At 37.2% G+C, this 18,951-nt stretch overlaps 3 protein-coding genes and 1 long non-coding RNA gene across 4 annotated transcripts; all 4 read left to right on the top strand.

The window, feature by feature from the left end:
• The first annotated feature begins 3 nt into the window (after positions 1–3).
• Positions 4–2,526, top strand: LOC113340275 (methyltetrahydroprotoberberine 14-monooxygenase-like). Its single transcript, XM_026585480.1, has 3 exons — positions 4–649; positions 975–1,568; positions 1,651–2,526. Exons 1-3 carry the CDS (start codon positions 272–274, stop codon positions 2,260–2,262), a joined length of 1,584 nt encoding a protein of 527 aa, XP_026441265.1. The 5' UTR covers positions 4–271; the 3' UTR covers positions 2,263–2,526.
• An 11,689-nt stretch (positions 2,527–14,215) lies between these two features.
• LOC113339432 lies at positions 14,216–16,088 on the top strand. The gene is made up of 3 exons (XR_003355084.1): positions 14,216–14,448; positions 14,530–14,710; positions 15,800–16,088. It is a non-coding gene; the product is annotated as an uncharacterized LOC113339432 (long non-coding RNA).
• A 472-nt stretch (positions 16,089–16,560) lies between these two features.
• On the top strand, positions 16,561–17,286 carry LOC113339546 (methyltetrahydroprotoberberine 14-monooxygenase-like). The gene has a single exon (XM_026584795.1). It carries the CDS (start codon positions 16,561–16,563, stop codon positions 17,284–17,286), a length of 726 nt encoding a protein of 241 aa, XP_026440580.1.
• On the top strand, positions 16,567–18,370 carry LOC113339868 (methyltetrahydroprotoberberine 14-monooxygenase-like). Its single transcript, XM_026585090.1, has 2 exons — positions 16,567–17,502; positions 17,583–18,370. Exons 1-2 carry the CDS (start codon positions 17,317–17,319, stop codon positions 18,195–18,197), a joined length of 801 nt encoding a protein of 266 aa, XP_026440875.1. The 5' UTR covers positions 16,567–17,316; the 3' UTR covers positions 18,198–18,370.
• The last annotated feature ends 581 nt before the right edge of the window (positions 18,371–18,951 follow it).

Here is an 18,951-nt window from a genome sequence, read left to right as displayed (position 1 = left end):
CGGTGTATATGTGAACTTCCCATGAGGGACAATTAATACTATGTCATGCGTCATACAGTGCTTCAGATCCTTCAGTGCTTTAATCTACCATCACATGTTTCAGATCCTTTTATCTTGTAAAAAAACTTATATCCGGAAAACATATAGATTTCACCGTAGGAACTTTTTCATTAATTTCATTGTAGCACATTGGTAATGTCAGCAACTATAAAATTCGATATCGGATAGGCACCCCTTCTGCACAAAAAAAAAAAAACGTTTCAGTAACTAAATGGAACTTCTCAATCTCCTCCACTTACCAATTTCTCTAATAACGGCTCCTTTTTTGCTTGGTTTCCTTGTGCTATCTTGGAAGAACTATGGAAGGAAATCCAACAATGATCAAAAACAAGAAGCACCAGAGGCACCAGGGGGGAGACGAATAATGGGTCACCTTCATCTTTTCGACGAAATGGATTCGATGCATCGAAAACTTGGTTCCATGGCCGATGAATATGGTCCTGCTTTCACCATCCGACTCGGTTCTCACAAAACACTAGTTGTAAGTAACTGGGAATTGGTTAAAGAATGTTTTACTACAAATGATATATGCTTCTCAAATCATCCGGCTATTCTATCTGTTAAGCTCTTGTTTTACGGCGTTGTCTCAGTTGGCCCTGACTTATAACGAAGTGTGTAGACTTTTTTGAGTTAACGTATATAAAATTCAACATTTTTATGAACTTTTTTTTTTTTGTGTTGGCTTTGTCTTTCTATTTGATTCAAGATAGATGAAATTTGTTAGGATTTGGATTAGTTCTGCATGGTCTTTCATCCTTCTTCTATTGTGAAATTTGACTTCCTTCATATTTTCTTGAATCAACGTACATAGAAATGCAATTTTTACTAGACGTATTTCCTTAGAACATATTAATTGTAATTACAATAAATTTTTCAAATTTTTTCTGTTAAATATGAGTTTATCTAGTTTACAGATTAGTCTCATAAATCAATTTACGACTGGTTATGTTCCTTATGGAGCTTATTGGAGAGAACTAAGAAAATTTTCAGCTATAAAACTTCTTTCGAATTATCGTCTTGAAACGTTGAAGGATTTGAGAACTTCTGAAGTCGACTCGAGCTTTAAATCTTTGTGTAGTCACTGCAAGGGAAATGATGTAACATTTTCTTCGGTGAGGTTGGATAGTTGGTTGGGAGATTTGGCATTTAATGTGATAGCCAGAATTGTCATCGGAAAGAAGAATTTCGCAACAAATGGAGCGGAGAGATATAAGGCAGCTATGCAGGAAGCTATGAGACTAGTGACAGTTTTTGCATTTGCGGATGTGTTTCCGGCATTAAGTTGGTTAGACAATTTTACAGGTTTAACTAGAGACTTGAAAAAATGTGCATATGAGATCGACCAAATACTTTCCAGTTGGGTTGAAGAACACCGTTTGCAGAGAATTGACGGGATTACATCACCGGAACTTGAGCAGGATTTTATTGATTCTTGTTTGGATAATCTCCAAGAGATTTCTTCGCTGCCGGGTACTGATCCTGATATTGTCATCAAATCGACTTGTCTGGTATGCTTGTACATTTCTTTCACACTTTTCGTGTCTATTATAGTGAAAATCTTAACCACCTTCAAAACTTTGCTCTAAGCAGGATACGATAATGAATGGGAGCGACACTCTAGCCTTAACACTGACATGGGCAATTTCCTTGCTCTTAAACCATCCGGACGCGCTAAAGAAAGCACAGGAGGAGTTAGATGCACGCGTAGGAAAAGATCGAAAAGTGGAAGAATCTGATATCCAAAATCTTGCATTCATCCCGGCAATCATCAACGAGACGATGAGGTTGTATCCAGTCGGACCATTGTCTCGGAGCACGGTCGAGGACTGTGAAGTAGGTGGGTACCATGTTCCGGCTGGCACGCGTTTATTGGTCAATCTTTGGAAGATGCAAAGAGATGGGAACGTATACAAAGATGATCCATTAGAGTTTAGACCTGAGAGGTTCTTGACAAGTAATGCAGATGTGGATCTTAAGGGCCAACATTATGAATTGTTACCATTTGGAGCGGGTCGAAGGATATGCCCTGGCGTGTCGATGTCTGTTCAGTTGTTGCATTTGATTCTTGCTCGAGTGATTCATGAGTTTGAAATTACGACAGAAGGAAAAGTGGATATGAGTGAAAGAATAGGGTTTTTGTTTTATAAGAAAATGCCATTGGAAGTACTGATTAGACCTCGGCTCAGCGGAGTTGGGGAATAACTGATTAAGGATCACCGTAATTTATCCTTCTTACAGCAAATGTTACGATGGAAGAATTCCATGTTCCAAATTTCATGCCGCATCACCATTTGGAATAGATCATGGAAGTGCAAGTTTAATAGTGGAATCCAAAAAAATCCCTAATAGAATAGCATTTTACGCCAATCGTTTTAACGATTTTCAACTTTTGTGTATCACCATCAAATACGTATATTCTTTTACGAACTTGTGAAATGCGAAGTAATAATTAAGTAACAAGTAACAAATGATATCACTCCACGTCCACATTCTTTTATGTGCATGTCGTAAAAGTACTTGACACGTGTTTTTTCAATCACATTCTGTTCATAAGAAACCAAGTTAAAGTAGTATATGATAGTCTGATGACATCATGATACATATAAACGCCATTTTGATAAGCGTTATGCGCGATTTTCATTGTTGTTTTCAGTCTATTTTTGACGCAATTTTAAATAGGGTTTTACGCTAATTTGATTAGTGTTCAGATGGATTCCACGGGACCTCTCACGAAACTATGAAACACTGCTTGAATTTTTCATGAAAAGAAGCCACTAATGTTTGTACCATGAGTAAAAATGCCTCATAATGGGCCAAATTACTACTTGAATCATTTTTTGGCCCTCATCCAAGCCTGCCATTCAGCCAACCGACGTAGCTACCAGGTAGTCCAAGCGTTTCGTAAAGCTAACGACTGGTCAGTGGATAAAGTCAGCATCCGGTCAATGGTAAAAGTAAACCGTCGGTCTACTATCGAAGCCAAATTGTCAGTCGCAAATCTAGCCAGTTTCTGTCCATGTTACCAGCGATGGTGCCAACCAGTTACTGGCCATGTCCCCCGGCCATGTTGCTCAGCCATGTCCATAGGCGGAATCCTCCATCCATACTGCCATCCCGTTATACTTGTCAACTAGTCAGGCTATTCTTCCAGCAGGTCATACCATTCAAAGCTTGACAGTCACAATCAAACAGCAGAAAGGAAGCATGCAGCGCAGATTAATGCCAGGAGCATGGAGAAACCATGCAACTCAATAGACATGCAAGGCAGAATGATACAATTCATGTCAAGAGGCATGGAGGGAAAGTTAAGACCATTTATGCTTACCTCGCGATTAGGGTAAGAGCCAATTCACCACTGTATAAATAAGGGGGATTATAACCCTAAAAATGGGGGCTAGGCTAGCTAAGACAGAAAAATCCATTGTAATTTGTCGAACCACGTTAAATTTGTGTGTCTGTCATTCTTGATTATTTCCTGTTATTAACCATGTTTTCATCAACAACACCGGTTCAATCGTGTTCTGTGCCTGTAAATATTTCTGGGTACAAACAACTAGACTTGACATTCCATAATTTTTCCACACTAGGAATAGGATAGATTCCATCATAAAACTTTCTCTTATATGATGGATTCTTATGTCCTTCCCTATAGGGGAGGTTGGGGATCCATTAACTTGAGTTCCAAACTCACCGACACAAAGTTCTTACCGATCAAGAAAGAAAAACAAAAACACTTTACGGCAAAAGCAAACTTCATGTTCGATAAATTATCGGTATATTTAATCATTTTATTTTGTTTAAATAGGAACCTCTCATGAAACTCCTTACAGTGAGTTAATTAACCTTGAAAATCCCAAATTAAATATTAGACTCTTAACAACACGCATCCAGAGCCGATCCTGGGGGGCTGCGAAGTGTGCGATTCACAGGGCCTGGCTCTGTTTCTAGCCTTTTGTATTGCATCTTAGGCCTTGCTTCTATCAAGGCTGATCGAAGCCATTTAGGTTCAGGGCCTTTTTTCAACATAATATTTTGGGCCTTGCTTCTATCAAGCCTGATCGAAACCTATTCAGGTTCAAGGCCTTTTTTTTCTCTTTTAGGACGATATTCTAGGCACCACCGTTTTTTTGGGACCATGATTTGATTACGCCACCTTTCCTATAGTTATAAGGGGTGTCTTAAAAGGTGAAAATGACTCTCTTTAACCTAATTAAAATTATAACTAATATACAACTTCTTTCTCTATTCTACAATTTTTCTTCTTCCCTTCTTCATCAATTAATGATCATCTAAACCTGATCATATACAAATCTAATCAAAATCATCAAATTTTCATCATCGTCGATTCATTGAATTTTCATCGTCGATTAATCAATCTTTTGTAAACAAACCCGTCCATAAGTATTTTTCCACAAACCCATTACTTCTAATTTGTTTTCGATTGAAATTTTGAGCAGTAGTCATCAAAATAGGTTGAATATGGAGATTACAGTTGTAAGTTCGGTTAGGATAATTTTGAAAAAAAACCCTAATTTTACAACCAAACTTTTAAAGATAAAGACGAAGAACACTTCGGCTAAGAATGTTTTTTTGTTCCTAACCGAACTTACAACTGTTTTTTTAAGTGAACTGCCCGAATGAAATCATGTTAGGCCTTACACCACTCTGTATGGGAGGGGTTCACTTTATTCAAATATATGAAAATGAGTTAGACACTTGAACTAAATAAAGAACCTGCAGAGTCTCTATTGGTGAAGTTCATTACCAACTAAGCGTGCAAAGAGAACAAATTAAAATCTCTCCAAATATAAATCCATGGCAACAGTCGCGTAGAAACATGAAAATGCATATAGGATCTGAAACTTTTTTTAACATGTATCCATTCCCGTGCCGTAACGGCACGGGCTTCGTAGTGCTTTCTAGTTCATGTGCTTATGGAGTTTTTTTACCCATAAAATTTATCCCTAGAATTTACATTGATTTACCCCACCCAAATACCTCCGCCTGTAGCTTTTACTGGGGTTTACGTCTCTTTGTCACCTACCCTTTATATTCAACTAACTACCAAGGATGTAAGGTAATTAATAATCAGCCAATACACACCATACAAATTAAAACAACTCATCTACTCATCTTTCATCTTCCCATTATATTTGTGTATGACACACATACCGTGTATTCCATTTGATACAATGACGCATCACATTAAATATCATCTCTAAAATGTTAAAAATTCAAGGTTATTACGGATCCAATGAGGTCTTGTACATCAAAACTTTCAAGCTTCATTTATCTTCTAGAGAGGGTCAACTCTCCTTAAAGAATCTAGTTGTACCCATTTTCCCTATTATGGTGTACGTACATCAGGTCCTTGTACCTATTATGGTGTTGGTACCGCAAGCCCTCGTACTTCCTTTCGTCTTTAGCCTTCGCGCTGGAGTTTTGTTTCCGTTATGTGACTTTCATCTCAATTTAAAGATGCACTCTAACATTCCGATGTCAAATTATGAGTGGCGGAGCCAGAAATTTAAAATGAGGGGATAAAAAAATCTTGGGTCAGTCATACTTTAAACCTTGATGGCGGGGCAACGACACCTTCATGTACATCGAAAATTGTATAATCCCCTTCAATTGGTAGCTGCAACAGGGCTTTAGCTGGGATAGTAAAACCCAAAACAACAAAGTCTCCGAACTTAGTGTAGTTGCAATCGACCTATAACAGAACAAATGATATAACTCAGGCTAAAATTAGAAGCCTGGTAATGGAATTCAGATCAAAGCTAATGCATTGAATCATGCATTCCAACCCAACCATTACCATGGGATTGGTATTTGTCCATTAGTTTCGGTTTTGACTTTTGAGTACCTAAGAAAATTTGGATTGCAGAGACAGATTAACAACTCACAAACAGGAGTTGTATATATTATAGCAATTATGTAATAGTTAACAGTTTACAATTCCTTGTGATAAAAACATTTCTAAGGCGCATTTTACATTTTCTTTTTTTGTGAATGAACTACCTTATTTATAAAAAGTTATTTACCGAGGAAAAAAAAGAAAAGAAAACATGAGTTATTTATGAATACACATTGTGCAAAGTAGGAGTTTCAGATAATGAACACCCACAAACAAAAAACTAAATCAATCCTCAAGGTGAAAAGTTACCATGGAAGAAAGAAGGTAGCAATGACTTTTTCCGTAGAACTGGTTAACATTAAATTTTATTGGGGTGTAGAAGAGATAAAGATGGATTGACTACATATCTTTGTTTTCGGCCTTTCCGCTGTATCAGATGCGTCCGGTCCAGGTACTTTATAAAAGCACACATATTGCTATAAGAGCACTATTAAGATACTTGTAACACCAGCAGTTGAGCAAAAAGACTTGAAGAGTACAAAAATGAACATGCTAAATCCGATGGAAATCACATGTTTTAAAAAGATGTAAAATCTGTGATAGAACTTACAGAGGGTACATGGTAAGATTCACTGTGTTAAGTGATCTCCTGTGAAGCTGAGAGAGCCAGCGAGAAAATAAAAAAAAACCTAAAATGCCAGAGGAATAAAGACAATGAACTTCAAACAACGAATAACAATCACTGAAATTATCATGGTTGGGATGCCAAAATGATTACCAATTTACCATACTTTAAAGGCAGTAGCTAGTATACAAATTAGTGTCTGTACAACGTGTGGTGGTAGTGTAGCAATATTCAAATATTCAAGGAAATAAAAATTGGTAGAACACCTATATAATAAAGTATAAACAGTAGTTAACTCTATGAAATTTAATCACATAATATGTATTTAGAAGTTTTTGTACCAGAAAACCTCTCTTATTATATCCTTATGTCATCCTTGGAGTAATGAAGATCCTGCAAATGTTCGATTAATTATTTATATCAAGAAGAACAATGAGGAACAAATAACTCCACCCCCTAGAAACTAATCAAACCAAATGAGTAAAACTAAATTGGAAAACATTGTACCTTTGGGAAACTAAATTGGAAAACATTGTACCTTTGGGGAAGGTCGATGGTGAACACACGTGATAGGAATAGGGATTAAGTTATTTCACTAAGCAAGCTAAAAGAACCTATGAAATTGATGTGAAATCTCCGAAGCCTCTTATAGCTCGTTATGAGTTGCCTGGTCTGGCCTGACCTGTTTAGTTTTTTGGGCGGGCTCAGACTTTCACCTTCTTTTTACTGCCTAGCTTGATACCCTCCCGTGCATCCCAGCCTGGTACCCATCTTTAGTGCCCGACCTAATAACTTGTTTATGTTCACAGTCAAAACATATACGATTTTCATGTTATTACTAGTTTCGATTTCTAACTTAATTATAATTATCTAGTATATAACATTAATTCAGTTGATAATTTGAAAAAAGGACAATAACAGTAACTAGTGAGTAGGAAATCAAAGCATACTTTTCTTTTCTTGTAATATGATTTTATTGTATAACTCCCTAATCTTGCTCTTTTTTTAATTTGTATAGGTGAAGGAGCATAGAGTATCAAGTTGTTGAGTACACGAATAAAGAAGTTTTTCTGCACAGAGAAGCCTGAGAGCTCATGGATAATCTTTTTAAACTATGAACAAACGATTTTTGTAGAGTTTTAGTTATTATTTTGATAAGAATTTAATGCTTATTTTGTTTTTCTTTTTTTCGTATCTTCTAAGATTTTGGAGGAAGGTTTGAAAGACGGGTGCTTTTTCCGAGAAAACGACCGTTGAAACTGTCACGTCTATGTAGCGTGTCCGTGAGGGTCATCGATACCCATGTCAAAATAACATCGAAAAATAAGAAAAAAAAGGCTTTATTTAGACCCATTATAACCTTTCTCACGCATGTGATGACTGTTGTTCTTAGTTTAATTTTTACGTTTTTTCTTCTAAATAACATTTTAACATAAGTTTTGTACACCATTTTTTCCGTTTTCACACCCGTTGTACCCGTTTTTCAGGAAAAAATAAAGAATATAAGAATATTTTTTCCCAATTTTTTATTTCTAAAACATAAGATTAAAAAAAATAAAAATAAATGAATAAACAAGTAAAATAAAAAAAACGTGGTAACAACGTTATTTAGACTTGTTATAACAGTTTTCACGAATGTTAAAACCGTTAGATAGGAATTTCAGATCATAATTTTTTTCTTTCTATATAATAGTTATCACACCCATTATTCTTAAGAAACCAACACGTTATGTTTCCCCCCTAAACAATACGTTTTTCGCCCGAAACACACTCACACCCGTCAAAACACGTTATAACGGCGATGTCCTATGATAGTGACTTGATCTGTGACCCATTTTTCAAACCTTGATATAGAGTATTCGTTTCATTACATTGTTTTGATGTTCAAAAATGAGCTTGTTTAGTTATAATTTTTCAAACATGAATACGAATCTCACTTCAGTAATCAAATGGAAGATAGGAAAAAGGTATCCTTGCCTGTTTAAGATTTGGGCTTTGGGCGGGCTATGGGCTTGTAAATTAGTGTTGCTACCCGGCCCGACAGACTTTCTGGGTAGCTTAATTCCAAGCCCGTTTCGCACATGGCCTGATATAGAAAAGGGGAAATTAGGGGGAGACCCAAAAAAAAAATATTCTCATTCTCAGGCCCACAATTAATTTTAGGTACCGTGACACCCATAATTATATGAAATTATTAAAAATCTATGCATGACGGATTATGCATCCGCATGACGGGTTATGCATCAGGGGTATAATTGGCTACGCAACTTGGATATAACATATCTAAAAATCCGCGCCTTGGAATTTTACAAATTTTATATCGTTGGAAATCTTTTTAAGAGAACTACGCAATGAGTACAAACAACAATATTAAATTTTTGTTTTTCACGAAAAAATCGGAGGTGATCATCATTTTAGGCAAAATTTCGAAAACTGACTACATAACCATTATTCAGCCACCAAAAAAGATGCATAACACATTCTGCAGATGCATAACGAATTATGCAACCATTTTCTCGTCTGCATAACGAATTATGCATCTGCATAACAAATTTATGCATCTATAACAAGTTATGTAACCATTGTTTTGGTTTGATTTTAGTGCGTACATAAAAAATTGATGCATAATGCATTATGCAAACATAATTCGAATGCATAACAGGTTATGCATCTATTTTCTCGATGCATAAAAGATTGTGCAACAAATTTCTCGATGCATAATGCATTATGCAGCCATATTTTCGGATGCATTATGCAGCCATATTTTCGGATGCATAACAGGTTATGCATCAATTTTCACGACTGCATAACATGTTATGCAGATATTATTGTAGGTACATGACAAGTTGTGCAGTCTTTGTTTTTGTTGGTTTCAATAGTGACGAAAAAGTTGATGCATAACGTGCTATGCAACCGTTTTCTTGACTGCATAACAAGTTATGCAACAAATTTTGTAGATGCATAACAGGTTATGCATCCATTTTCGTAGCTGCATAACAACTTAAAACAACACCCAACAGACTAAAAACCAAATCTGATCTTGACATGTTATGCAGTCATAACAACGTGTCATGCATAACTAGCCACCAACTTCACAGCTCCCCATCTATATCTCGACAAAAATCAGACTCTTCAACATCGGAAAACAAGCACACCCTCATATCCATTGTTGTAGACGTAGAATAAAACATCATATATTCAAGTCAAATCCTGGCAGCAAACCAAGCTGTCGTTGATAATGCTTCTTCTGTCAAAAACTGATGTGCTAAACCCTTTAATGTCGCACCATAAAACGCCTCCAACAATCCTTGTTCGATACAAACACTAAACACCACCAATCTGCAGTCATTCATCTCATAAAACTGACGGCAGCTACACTCTTTCTTAGCTATTTTCAAGGACCCAAACTCTATCCGATGCTGAAACAAATTAGTACCCAAGTTAGCTCACCTACTGGATTCTAATTAACGCCACATCCGCTACAAACAACCCTTGTACTCATCCCACAAACGCACATCAAACTAGCAAGGAAACGGTGCGGTCAAGCAGCTGCAGCTGGTTATGTTCTTGTTGTTTATCCTTGACCAAATTAGTGGTTCCAACAATTTTGGATGGGTTGCTCAGAATCAATTTAATAGGTCTACGCTCTGGAGGTGTGTTAGAGGTGGTTTCTGCTGTTAATTGTAATTATTCATTACCTTTTCGAAACAACAAAATTCATTCCAAAAGTGATGAGAAAGAAAAAGAAAAACACGAAGTACAAGAATCATAATAGTTAAGCGATGGGATTACATGTTGTCTTTGAATTTTTCCCATCTACACATAAAGTTATCAAAATAAAAGATCCTAAGATCTTTATACATAGAAGCCCAAGTGTATAGAGTTGCTTTAATGTTAATGAGCGACTTCTCATAAGTGACTTATACTATCCTAAACACCATATTGTTCTTTTTGGTCCAAAGAATAAACCATATCGCGAACTATTTGCAGTACTTGATGAATATCGACCGTTTGAAACTAAATTAATCTTCCAATCGGTCAGAACGCGTATCACTGTATTGGAGGATACCATGTTGAATCAAGGAAACCTAAAAAATGTTTCCATAAATAGGATGCGACCTTGCAAGGAATAAAAAAATGGTTTTGCTGACCCATCCTTGTTGTTTTCACAAAACCTACGTCTAACATTCTCAATTTTCATTCTTCTTCTTTTCAGATTTTGTAGGAAGACTATTAATGGTAGCTGCCCACACTATGAAAGAAATTATGGTGGGAATAGTTTGTTCTATACATACTTGTGAGGGAAGGTGGTCATATCACTTGTTTCGTCGCCATTATTATGAAGAGCATAGTATGCTACTGCATCAGAGAATTTGGTCTTGCTTTTACTGCCATTTTTTTGCTCACGCTTGTCTTCTTCATTTTCTAATTCATTTGGCTCGCCGATTAAATGCAAGAGTTGTGATATTTTTGCATTTTCATCTTCTTTCAACCTTGTTTTTAAGCCCATATCCCAAGCCTCATGGTTGATATCACTTGTATTCACTATTTCTTTGAAAACAACATCTTTAAAGTCTGCTGGCATTCAACTCATTTATGTTTTTCGTTATTATGTCACTGATGTCCTTTCATATGCCCCCTCACGTGTAAGACCATTAACTCGCCCTAACACGTGGACCTACGTACGTAACGACCAAAGTCATATCATGGGTGCACAAGTAAGTGACATATTCGGTCACGATGGTCAAAATCGGGCCTACAACCCGCGTACGAGCCTAGCTCTGATACCTTGTTAAAGTCTGCGGGCATCCAACTCAAAACCAATTGCCAATAAATGGAGAGTCCCTTCAATATTATATTTAAGTAAATTAAGGAGATATTAACATTATTGGACTATTATCCTTTCACAATTTATCATCCTGAAAGATTTATCTCCCCAAGAAGTAATAATTTTCATCCCCTGTTTCATAAGCGGGAGTCTTTTCAGAATCCCTTTCCAGACCCCGCATCTGTGGTTTTTCGTTATATCATTTGGTACCCACGCTTTAGCATTTACTTCAAATTTCCTTATTTGTTGACGCTTTTTAGAAAACAATCCTTGCTTCCTTACCGATATATATGGGACAACTCACTATAATTTGAAAGAAGATTAGTGGGAGCCTGCATGTTAGGGGTATGTGGTCATCATTAGCTTGGGTTTGGGGAGGAAATTTTTTGGTTGCAGGAAGTGTTGATAGAAGAAATATTATAGATGAAGTACAAAAAGCATGCTTGATTTCAATGATTTTATCAACCATCATGAATTGATTGATGCTCAAAAATAAAATAAAATGACCATACCCGTAAAGGGAGAATGGCACTGAAAATACAACATTCTACCGGTTTGCTATATTTTTACGTGACACCGTACTTTTCGTATGACACGTGCTCAATAAGGTGTCATTGAACTCAAGCGTGTTTTGCACATTTAGGATATGTTTCTTAGAAGTTGCACTAAAATGGTGCATCAAGCCAGTAGGAAGTTGGCCGAGAGCGATATTGCACTACTATAGTCCAAATACTCAAGTTGGTTATCTTGTCGCATACTATTTTTAGACAATTGTCAAGTTAACAAAAGTATGACCAAACACTAACTTTGGACGAAATAAAAATACCACCGATTAAACCTAAAACCTAAGAGATAAATGTGGACTTAAAACTAAGGTCCTGACTCATGGAGAAACTCTAGATATTGATTTTCTGACTTTCTCTTTCACATTCGAACATATCATCTTTCCTAAAACCTGTGTAGTCAATTTCGGCCATCTCGGCCGAAATTCCGCCGAGTTTTCCCTTTTCGGCTCATAGCATTGTGAAACAAGCAATTTCGCGAGACAGGAAGTTACCGGAAAAATCGGTTATATCGGCCGAAATTCCGACGATTTTAGTCAACCGAGATAGGGTTATTCGTAAATTTAACCTAAATAATCCTATAATCCTATCACATTCACTCTTCTTCACTTCGTTTGCTTCTTCAGTCTCTGACTCTCTCTCACATAATCGAAGCAAGGTATGTAAATCGAAGCAAGATTATGGTTTGTGGTGTTAATCGAAGCTAGATTTGTATATTTTGAGAACTTTTCTATGCTTTTGTATCATATTGTGAGTTCTACTGAGATTTGGTTTTGTGGTTTAATCTGAGATTAGGGTTTTGAAATTCAATTGAAGTCTTCTTTGTTTAATTACGGAATTTCGGTATGGTTGGTGATAATTTGAATTTTCTCAGTGAATAAATTATAAGAACTGATGGTGATTGTGTTAGTTAAACAAAGACAACAACTTAGGGTTTTGAAATTCAATTTCGTATTCTCAATCTATGAATGATGGTTTGGTCGTCCTTAATCTAAGTTCTGGTGGGTTTGATTTGTGCTCGAGTTTGATTTGTGCTCGAGTTGTATACACGAATTTAGATGAGCATTTATTTTCTGTATACAAACGCACTTCTTAGAGGTTTTTTTTTTTTTAATTTTTTTTTAATTTTTTATTTAATTATATATATATATATATATTGGGAGAAAGTCTTCTACTAAAGGATTGCAGTTTCTTTCGTTGAAGGTTGATTCATTATGTAGGAAGTTGAGAACTTTTGAACCTTGAGGAGATAATGGTATGAATAGCATGCAAACCTTCCTCAAAGCAATTATGTTTCAGTTTCATCTTTCAATCATAACTGCGGTTCCTTGGGTAAACAAGGAATGTGATAGCTAGTTTGTTTTTCATGGCAGTGATTGTTATGACTCCTGGCATAACTATGAGATTACCCAATAACATTCTGCTGTGTTTGGACAATTTTTCATGAGTTCTTAATGAATATTTGTTTCTTTTGGATATTATTTCATTATATCTTAACATATCTGGAAATTATATATATAAAAGTTGGAACCGAAATTACATCGAGATTTGAAAACGGAATCTCCCCGAGATAATGTTGTACCAGTGTTTCGCTCGGGACCGATATAAACCAGAATCCGAGATTAACTACCTTTCCTAAAACATAAAACCTTAGCTTTAGAGAAAATATAGTGAAAATAGTAAACACCCCGAGAAGTATCCCAGAAGATAGTCTAGTGTGCCCGAAATAGTTTCAAATACTAACAAATCCCAACGGCCTATAAATTTGGATGATGAGCTAAAAACAAAGTATTACCGAATAGGATGTCCCAACTCCAAAGTATAAATAAGCATTGCCACGACATGCCTACTTCTTTGACAACTAAACAAAGTATCTAGTACCTTAATAACCTCTCCTCCTTTAAGTCATATGAGCTTCCACGTCGCATGGTGAGTGTGATACCCTCAAATTAAATTGGATAAAAGCTTTAAAGCAGAGCAATCCTGGAGACGACAAGTGGCAGGAGTTTATTAGTCGAGATATTAAAACATGAATTACACTCTGTTTACACTCTTTATTTAACTGACCGTTTATAACACCATTAGCCAAAACGTGGGTATACAACACTTACGTGTGGATTTACACTTAACTAATTACTTACACTTGGTTTACACCAAATACTTAACTGGACATTACTCACGTCCGTTAAGTAGACAATACATCCGTTAAAGTGAAGACCTAACTATTTTCTAACCGAAGTTTTCTTCTTCCTCCTTTCAGCTATGGTTCTTCCCGTGAGAAACGAAAGCAAATCTGTGAAAACAGTTCACCTAACTCAGAGGAGATTTTAGACAACGAAAGGAAATAGATCTGTTGGTTGAAGGAATTAGTAAAGAATTTGGCAGTGGTTTTGAGGCCGAGAAAACAAATTTCTCTGTGGATTTGAGAGCTGGATATGCTGCTGACTGAAATCAGTAACAAGAAGGGTTGGTTTTGAATTCGAATTCGGTTTGTTTATGGACAGTGGTTGTTTCCGTAAGTGAGATCTATGTCGTTGGTTTTAATCGATGAATGGTTTCAGAAGATATGGTTTATTTAGAATCGAATGTCTTGCAGGGATAGAGATGCAATGGCTTTAGTAATCAGCAGCAAGCTTAAATCTGCGTTACCAGTTTCACGTACAGATGGTGTTTGAGGAAATGCTTGAAGGACCAGTTAAACCTGTAGTCGGCTGCAAATGATGACACAAAAGTATCTCAGAATGGGGATGAGTTTGGAAGAAATGTTGCAGCAACTGGTATGTACAGATAACCCTCTCTTTTAACAGTCTTTTATTCATCCGTAGTAAATTATGGAATATAAGTATATATTATGAGTTTGGAAGCCTCCGAGCCTGAGATTTTTCTGTTTGCAAAGAAATTTTTGGTGGAAAATCCGATTGAGGGAGAATATATTTGTAGGTGTCATTCTATATCATGTGGAATCATTCTAGATTATTATGGTGCTTACCTTATTTGACAACTAAGATTCTGTAGTAAGATGTAATTAGTACATGGGATGGTATATAAAGCCATTGGTGATTAACTGATTATCATCGTTCAGCAAGGCACTCATCCCCTTGCCTAGGCTCGCATTCTGCAGATTTTTGTAGCAACCATTAAAATGGGCAAAGTTTAGTGAGAGATAGTTGGAAAGTGGTTGAATGTGAAACATCCTTGGTATATTGTAGTTTTTGTGCAGGGAAGATGGTGATGTTGCTGCTTTGGTTAGTCTGGTTCGATGGCTGTATGGCAGCTAGGACTCGATTAGAAACTGTAGATGGCTGCATGTTTCAGTGGTGCAGAGATTTATTCAAAGCAAGCAAGAAGTCTATCCAGACACTGCTTTGTTATTGTACTCATATTTTCATTATCATTCTCTTCACCTTTTTTTTCTCTAGAGAATGCACTTATTTTTTTCATGCAGTTCTGTTCTTTAGTAAATGTAATGAAATTTTGTTTTCTTGGTGATGTTGGCTCTGTTTTCATCTCAGCATAAGGTTAGTTCAATTAATTGATTCTCCAGATTTTGAAGAACCATGGTTACAGCATGAGGTAGTAAAATTAGGTAATTATGCCTGAACTGTAGTGTTTTATGTATTTTGCAATTGCTCAAGCAAAGAAAGAAAGAATTGAACAACAACAAGAGCAAAGAGAATGTAGTAAAATTATTACCCATTAGTTAATTCACCATCACCTTCACAAATACCTGGATGGAATCTTCCGTCTATTTTACCCATTAGTAAAACCTTCAGGTTTTGAGCTCCTTTTTTTTTTGATTAAAGAAGTCGATATTTTGAGGGTTTTTTCCGTAGGTTTGGGTGCTAATTTGTTTGGTTTGTGTGCAGGCCGCTACTGAACATTACTATTGGGATTACTGCGGAAGAGCTTGAAACTGCACTTATCGTGACAGTTTGACTTTCCGATCACCTGAAACTGTTCACCGGCAGCTTCCCTCCTAAATCTCGGCAAAGATTTCTACTATGTTATTTTCAAAGTGACAAGGCGAGGCGAAGCCGAGCCACACCAAATTAAAAATTCTAAAAAAGTATTGGGACGAGACGAAGCCACACCAAATCAAAGATCCTAAGCGACGGGCAAGACGAAGCCGAGTCACACTAAATCAAATATCCTAAACAATGGGGAGAGAAACAAAATATAATGGTGGATGGTTTGCGGAGCCGCCCGGTATGTAGCACGGAAAAAAATGTATTATTATATGAACTTGTTGAGATGACAACTTTAATTACTTTGGAATCATTTTCACTTTTTTGAGGCAAGGATTGTAATGCGGATGAATTTTGAATTTAGATCAAACGCTGGAATAATTTTACTGTTATATTAGTACATGCACCCCGTGGATTTGGACGAAGCCTCAGTCGAAAAAGTAACATTGTAATCTGAGCAAGACATGTCACGAGCATCCCGTGGTTTGAAGAGATTAGCTGCCTGAGTATGGAAAATCAAAGTTGAAATCGTCTCGGTCAAACAGAAAATCATTTAACAGTCAAAGTCAAAAATGGTGAACCGGAAAAAATTGTACAAACGTCACTACTGTGACAATGAGACCCAAATAAATGCCCAACTTACGAGTTCACTTCACTAATCAATGGATTTTCTTGATCTACTTCTCCAGTACTTGCAACCGACTTCCGTTGCACTTGTTGTGATTGCACTGGTTTGGAACTATGGAAGAAGAAACCCCACCAAGAAACTAGCACCAGAAGCCTCAGGGGGAAGGCCTATAATGGGTCATCTCCATCTTTTCAACGACGGTGAGTTAACTCATCGGAAACTCGGTGTCGTGGCGGATACTTACGGTCCTGTTTTCAATATCCGATTCGGTACCCATAAAACGCTAGTTGTTAGTGATTGGGAAATCGTTAAAGAATGTTTTACGACGAATGATAAGCTCTTCTCGAATCGCCCGGGTACGTTAGGTATTAAACTCATGTTTTACGACGCCGATTCGGTGGGTTATGCGCCTTATGGTGCTTACTGGAGAGATTTGCGAAAGATTTCCACGTTAAAACTTCTTTCGAATCATCGTATCGATACGATAAAACACCTCAGGAGCTCTGAAGTTGAGTCGTGTTTCGAGTCGCTTTATAATCAGTGGAAAAACGGAGAAAAGTGTGGCGAATTCGGTCCGGTGAGAATGGATAGTTGGTTAGGCGATTTGACGTTTAACGTCGTGGCGAGAATCGTTGCCGGGAAAAAGAATTTCTCGGCGAACCGTGACGTTGGAGCTCAGAGATATAAAGCAGCAATGGATGAAGCTATGAGATTAATGAGATTTTTCGCATTTTCCGATGTAATTCCGTCCCTAAGCTAGTTAGACAATCTAAGAGGTTTGGTTGGAGATATGAAAAAATGCGCATCTGAAATTGATTCAATTATGGCTAGCTGGGTTGAAGAACACCGCGTGAAAAGAAATTCAGGAGGTAATTCCCAACTCGAACATGATTTTATTGATGTCTGCTTGGATATTATGGAGCATTCTTCGTTACCCGGCGACGATCCTGACCTCGTCGTCAAATCTACGTGTCTGGTACGTATTTTTTAAATTTTATTACCTTCGAAAAGTGATATTTTAAGGATAAGAAATTGAGTGACTAAATGGAACTGCAGGACATGATATTGGGTGGAAGTGACACGACGACAGTTACCTTAACATGGGCAATGTCTTTACTCTTGAACCATCCCCAAGTACTACAAAAAGCAAAAGAAGAACTAGACACACAAGTAGGAAAGAACCCGCAGGTCGACGACTCTGATATCCCGAATCTTCCATACATCCAGGCGATCATCAAAGAGACGATGAGGTTGTACCCAGCCGGACCATTGATCGAACGGAGGACGATGGAGGATTGCGAAGTAGCCGGGTACCAAGTTCCAGCCGGCACGCGCTTATTGGTTAACGTCTGGAAGATGCAAAGAGATGGGAACGTATACAAAGGCGATCCATTGGAGTTTAGACCCGACAGGTTTTTAACTAGTAATGCGGATGTGGATCTAAAGGGCCAGCATTATGAACTGATACCATTTGGAGCGGGTCGACGGATATGCCCGGGAGTGTCGTTTGCGGTTCAGTTGATGCATTTGGTTCTTGCTCGATTACTTCATGAATTCGAAATCACGACGGTGGAGCCAGAAGCCAAGGTGGATATGGCTGAAAGTGGTGGTTTACTTTGTTACAAGATAATGCCATTGGAAGTACTGATCAAACCTCGACTCGAGATATGATCAAACGGGGAGCCCAACAAACAAATAATCTGTTATATGCAGACCAGTAGGTCATGTATTAGTTATGTACCAGTACTAGTGCTATACTTATCATTTTTTCTCTTCTTGTCTTGATTTTATGAGCTTTCTAAAGTTCTAAGAGGAGTCGAGACGAACTCGGCCTCCAACATAGTTGAAGGTCAAACAATTCCTTAGTCAACCATTTATGATCAGCGGCGGAACCAGAAAATGAGTGTTGGGGTGGTTTGAAAACCAATTGGTTTGACTTGGACCGGCTTAAACCTGTTGTTTAGGCTTAATTTTTTGTAATCAAATACAATTGCACTACAAAATGGAAGCTTTTTTTAGGACTTAGGGCTGGTGATAGATAGATTTTTGTGTCCGATTTGTCTCGATTCTATATTTTGTTAGGGCTCATTTTTGTACTTATTATGGTGTTTTATTCATTTGTAGGTATTTTTGGTGAATAAACATTTTTGGAAAAAATTGGCTCGAAAAGTTGTCGGAAAGTATCCGGAGGACACTTGCTATTCGGACCCCCGGTTTGGATAAGGGACACCCCCAGGACACCCCTTAAGGCAGCTGCTAAAGGCACCCCTACTCTGGATAGGGGGCGACCACCTTTCTTCCCAAACTCAAATTTCAAATTGGCGGGAAAATAGTGCAGATTCAGGCAGATTTAGGGTTAGAGTTTTGAGCGATTTCTATGGAGATTCAATGGTTTATTTTCGTTGGAATGGACCTGTTAGAGCCT

The sequence above is a fragment of the Papaver somniferum genome, unplaced genomic scaffold (genome assembly GCF_003573695.1).
Source record: "Papaver somniferum cultivar HN1 unplaced genomic scaffold, ASM357369v1 unplaced-scaffold_21, whole genome shotgun sequence".
In the NCBI taxonomy this organism is placed as follows: Eukaryota; Viridiplantae; Streptophyta; class Magnoliopsida; order Ranunculales; family Papaveraceae; genus Papaver; species Papaver somniferum.
This window is presented reverse-complemented; position numbering and strand designations above follow the sequence as displayed.

Excerpts from the sequence above, each read along its gene's own strand:
- LOC113340275 (XM_026585480.1), top strand. The coding sequence starts at position 272 with ATGGAACTTCTCAATCTCCTCCACTTACCAATTTCTCTAATAACGGCT. Across the intron at positions 650-974 it reads TGTTTTACGGCGTTGTCTCA|ATTAGTCTCATAAATCAATT; the intron begins GTTGGCCCTGAC and ends TCTAGTTTACAG. Across the intron at positions 1,569-1,650 it reads TCATCAAATCGACTTGTCTG|GATACGATAATGAATGGGAG; the intron begins GTATGCTTGTAC and ends TGCTCTAAGCAG.
- LOC113339546 (XM_026584795.1), top strand. The coding sequence starts at position 16,561 with ATGGATTTTCTTGATCTACTTCTCCAGTACTTGCAACCGACTTCCGTT.
- LOC113339868 (XM_026585090.1), top strand. The coding sequence starts at position 17,317 with ATGAAAAAATGCGCATCTGAAATTGATTCAATTATGGCTAGCTGGGTT. Across the intron at positions 17,503-17,582 it reads TCGTCAAATCTACGTGTCTG|GACATGATATTGGGTGGAAG; the intron begins GTACGTATTTTT and ends ATGGAACTGCAG.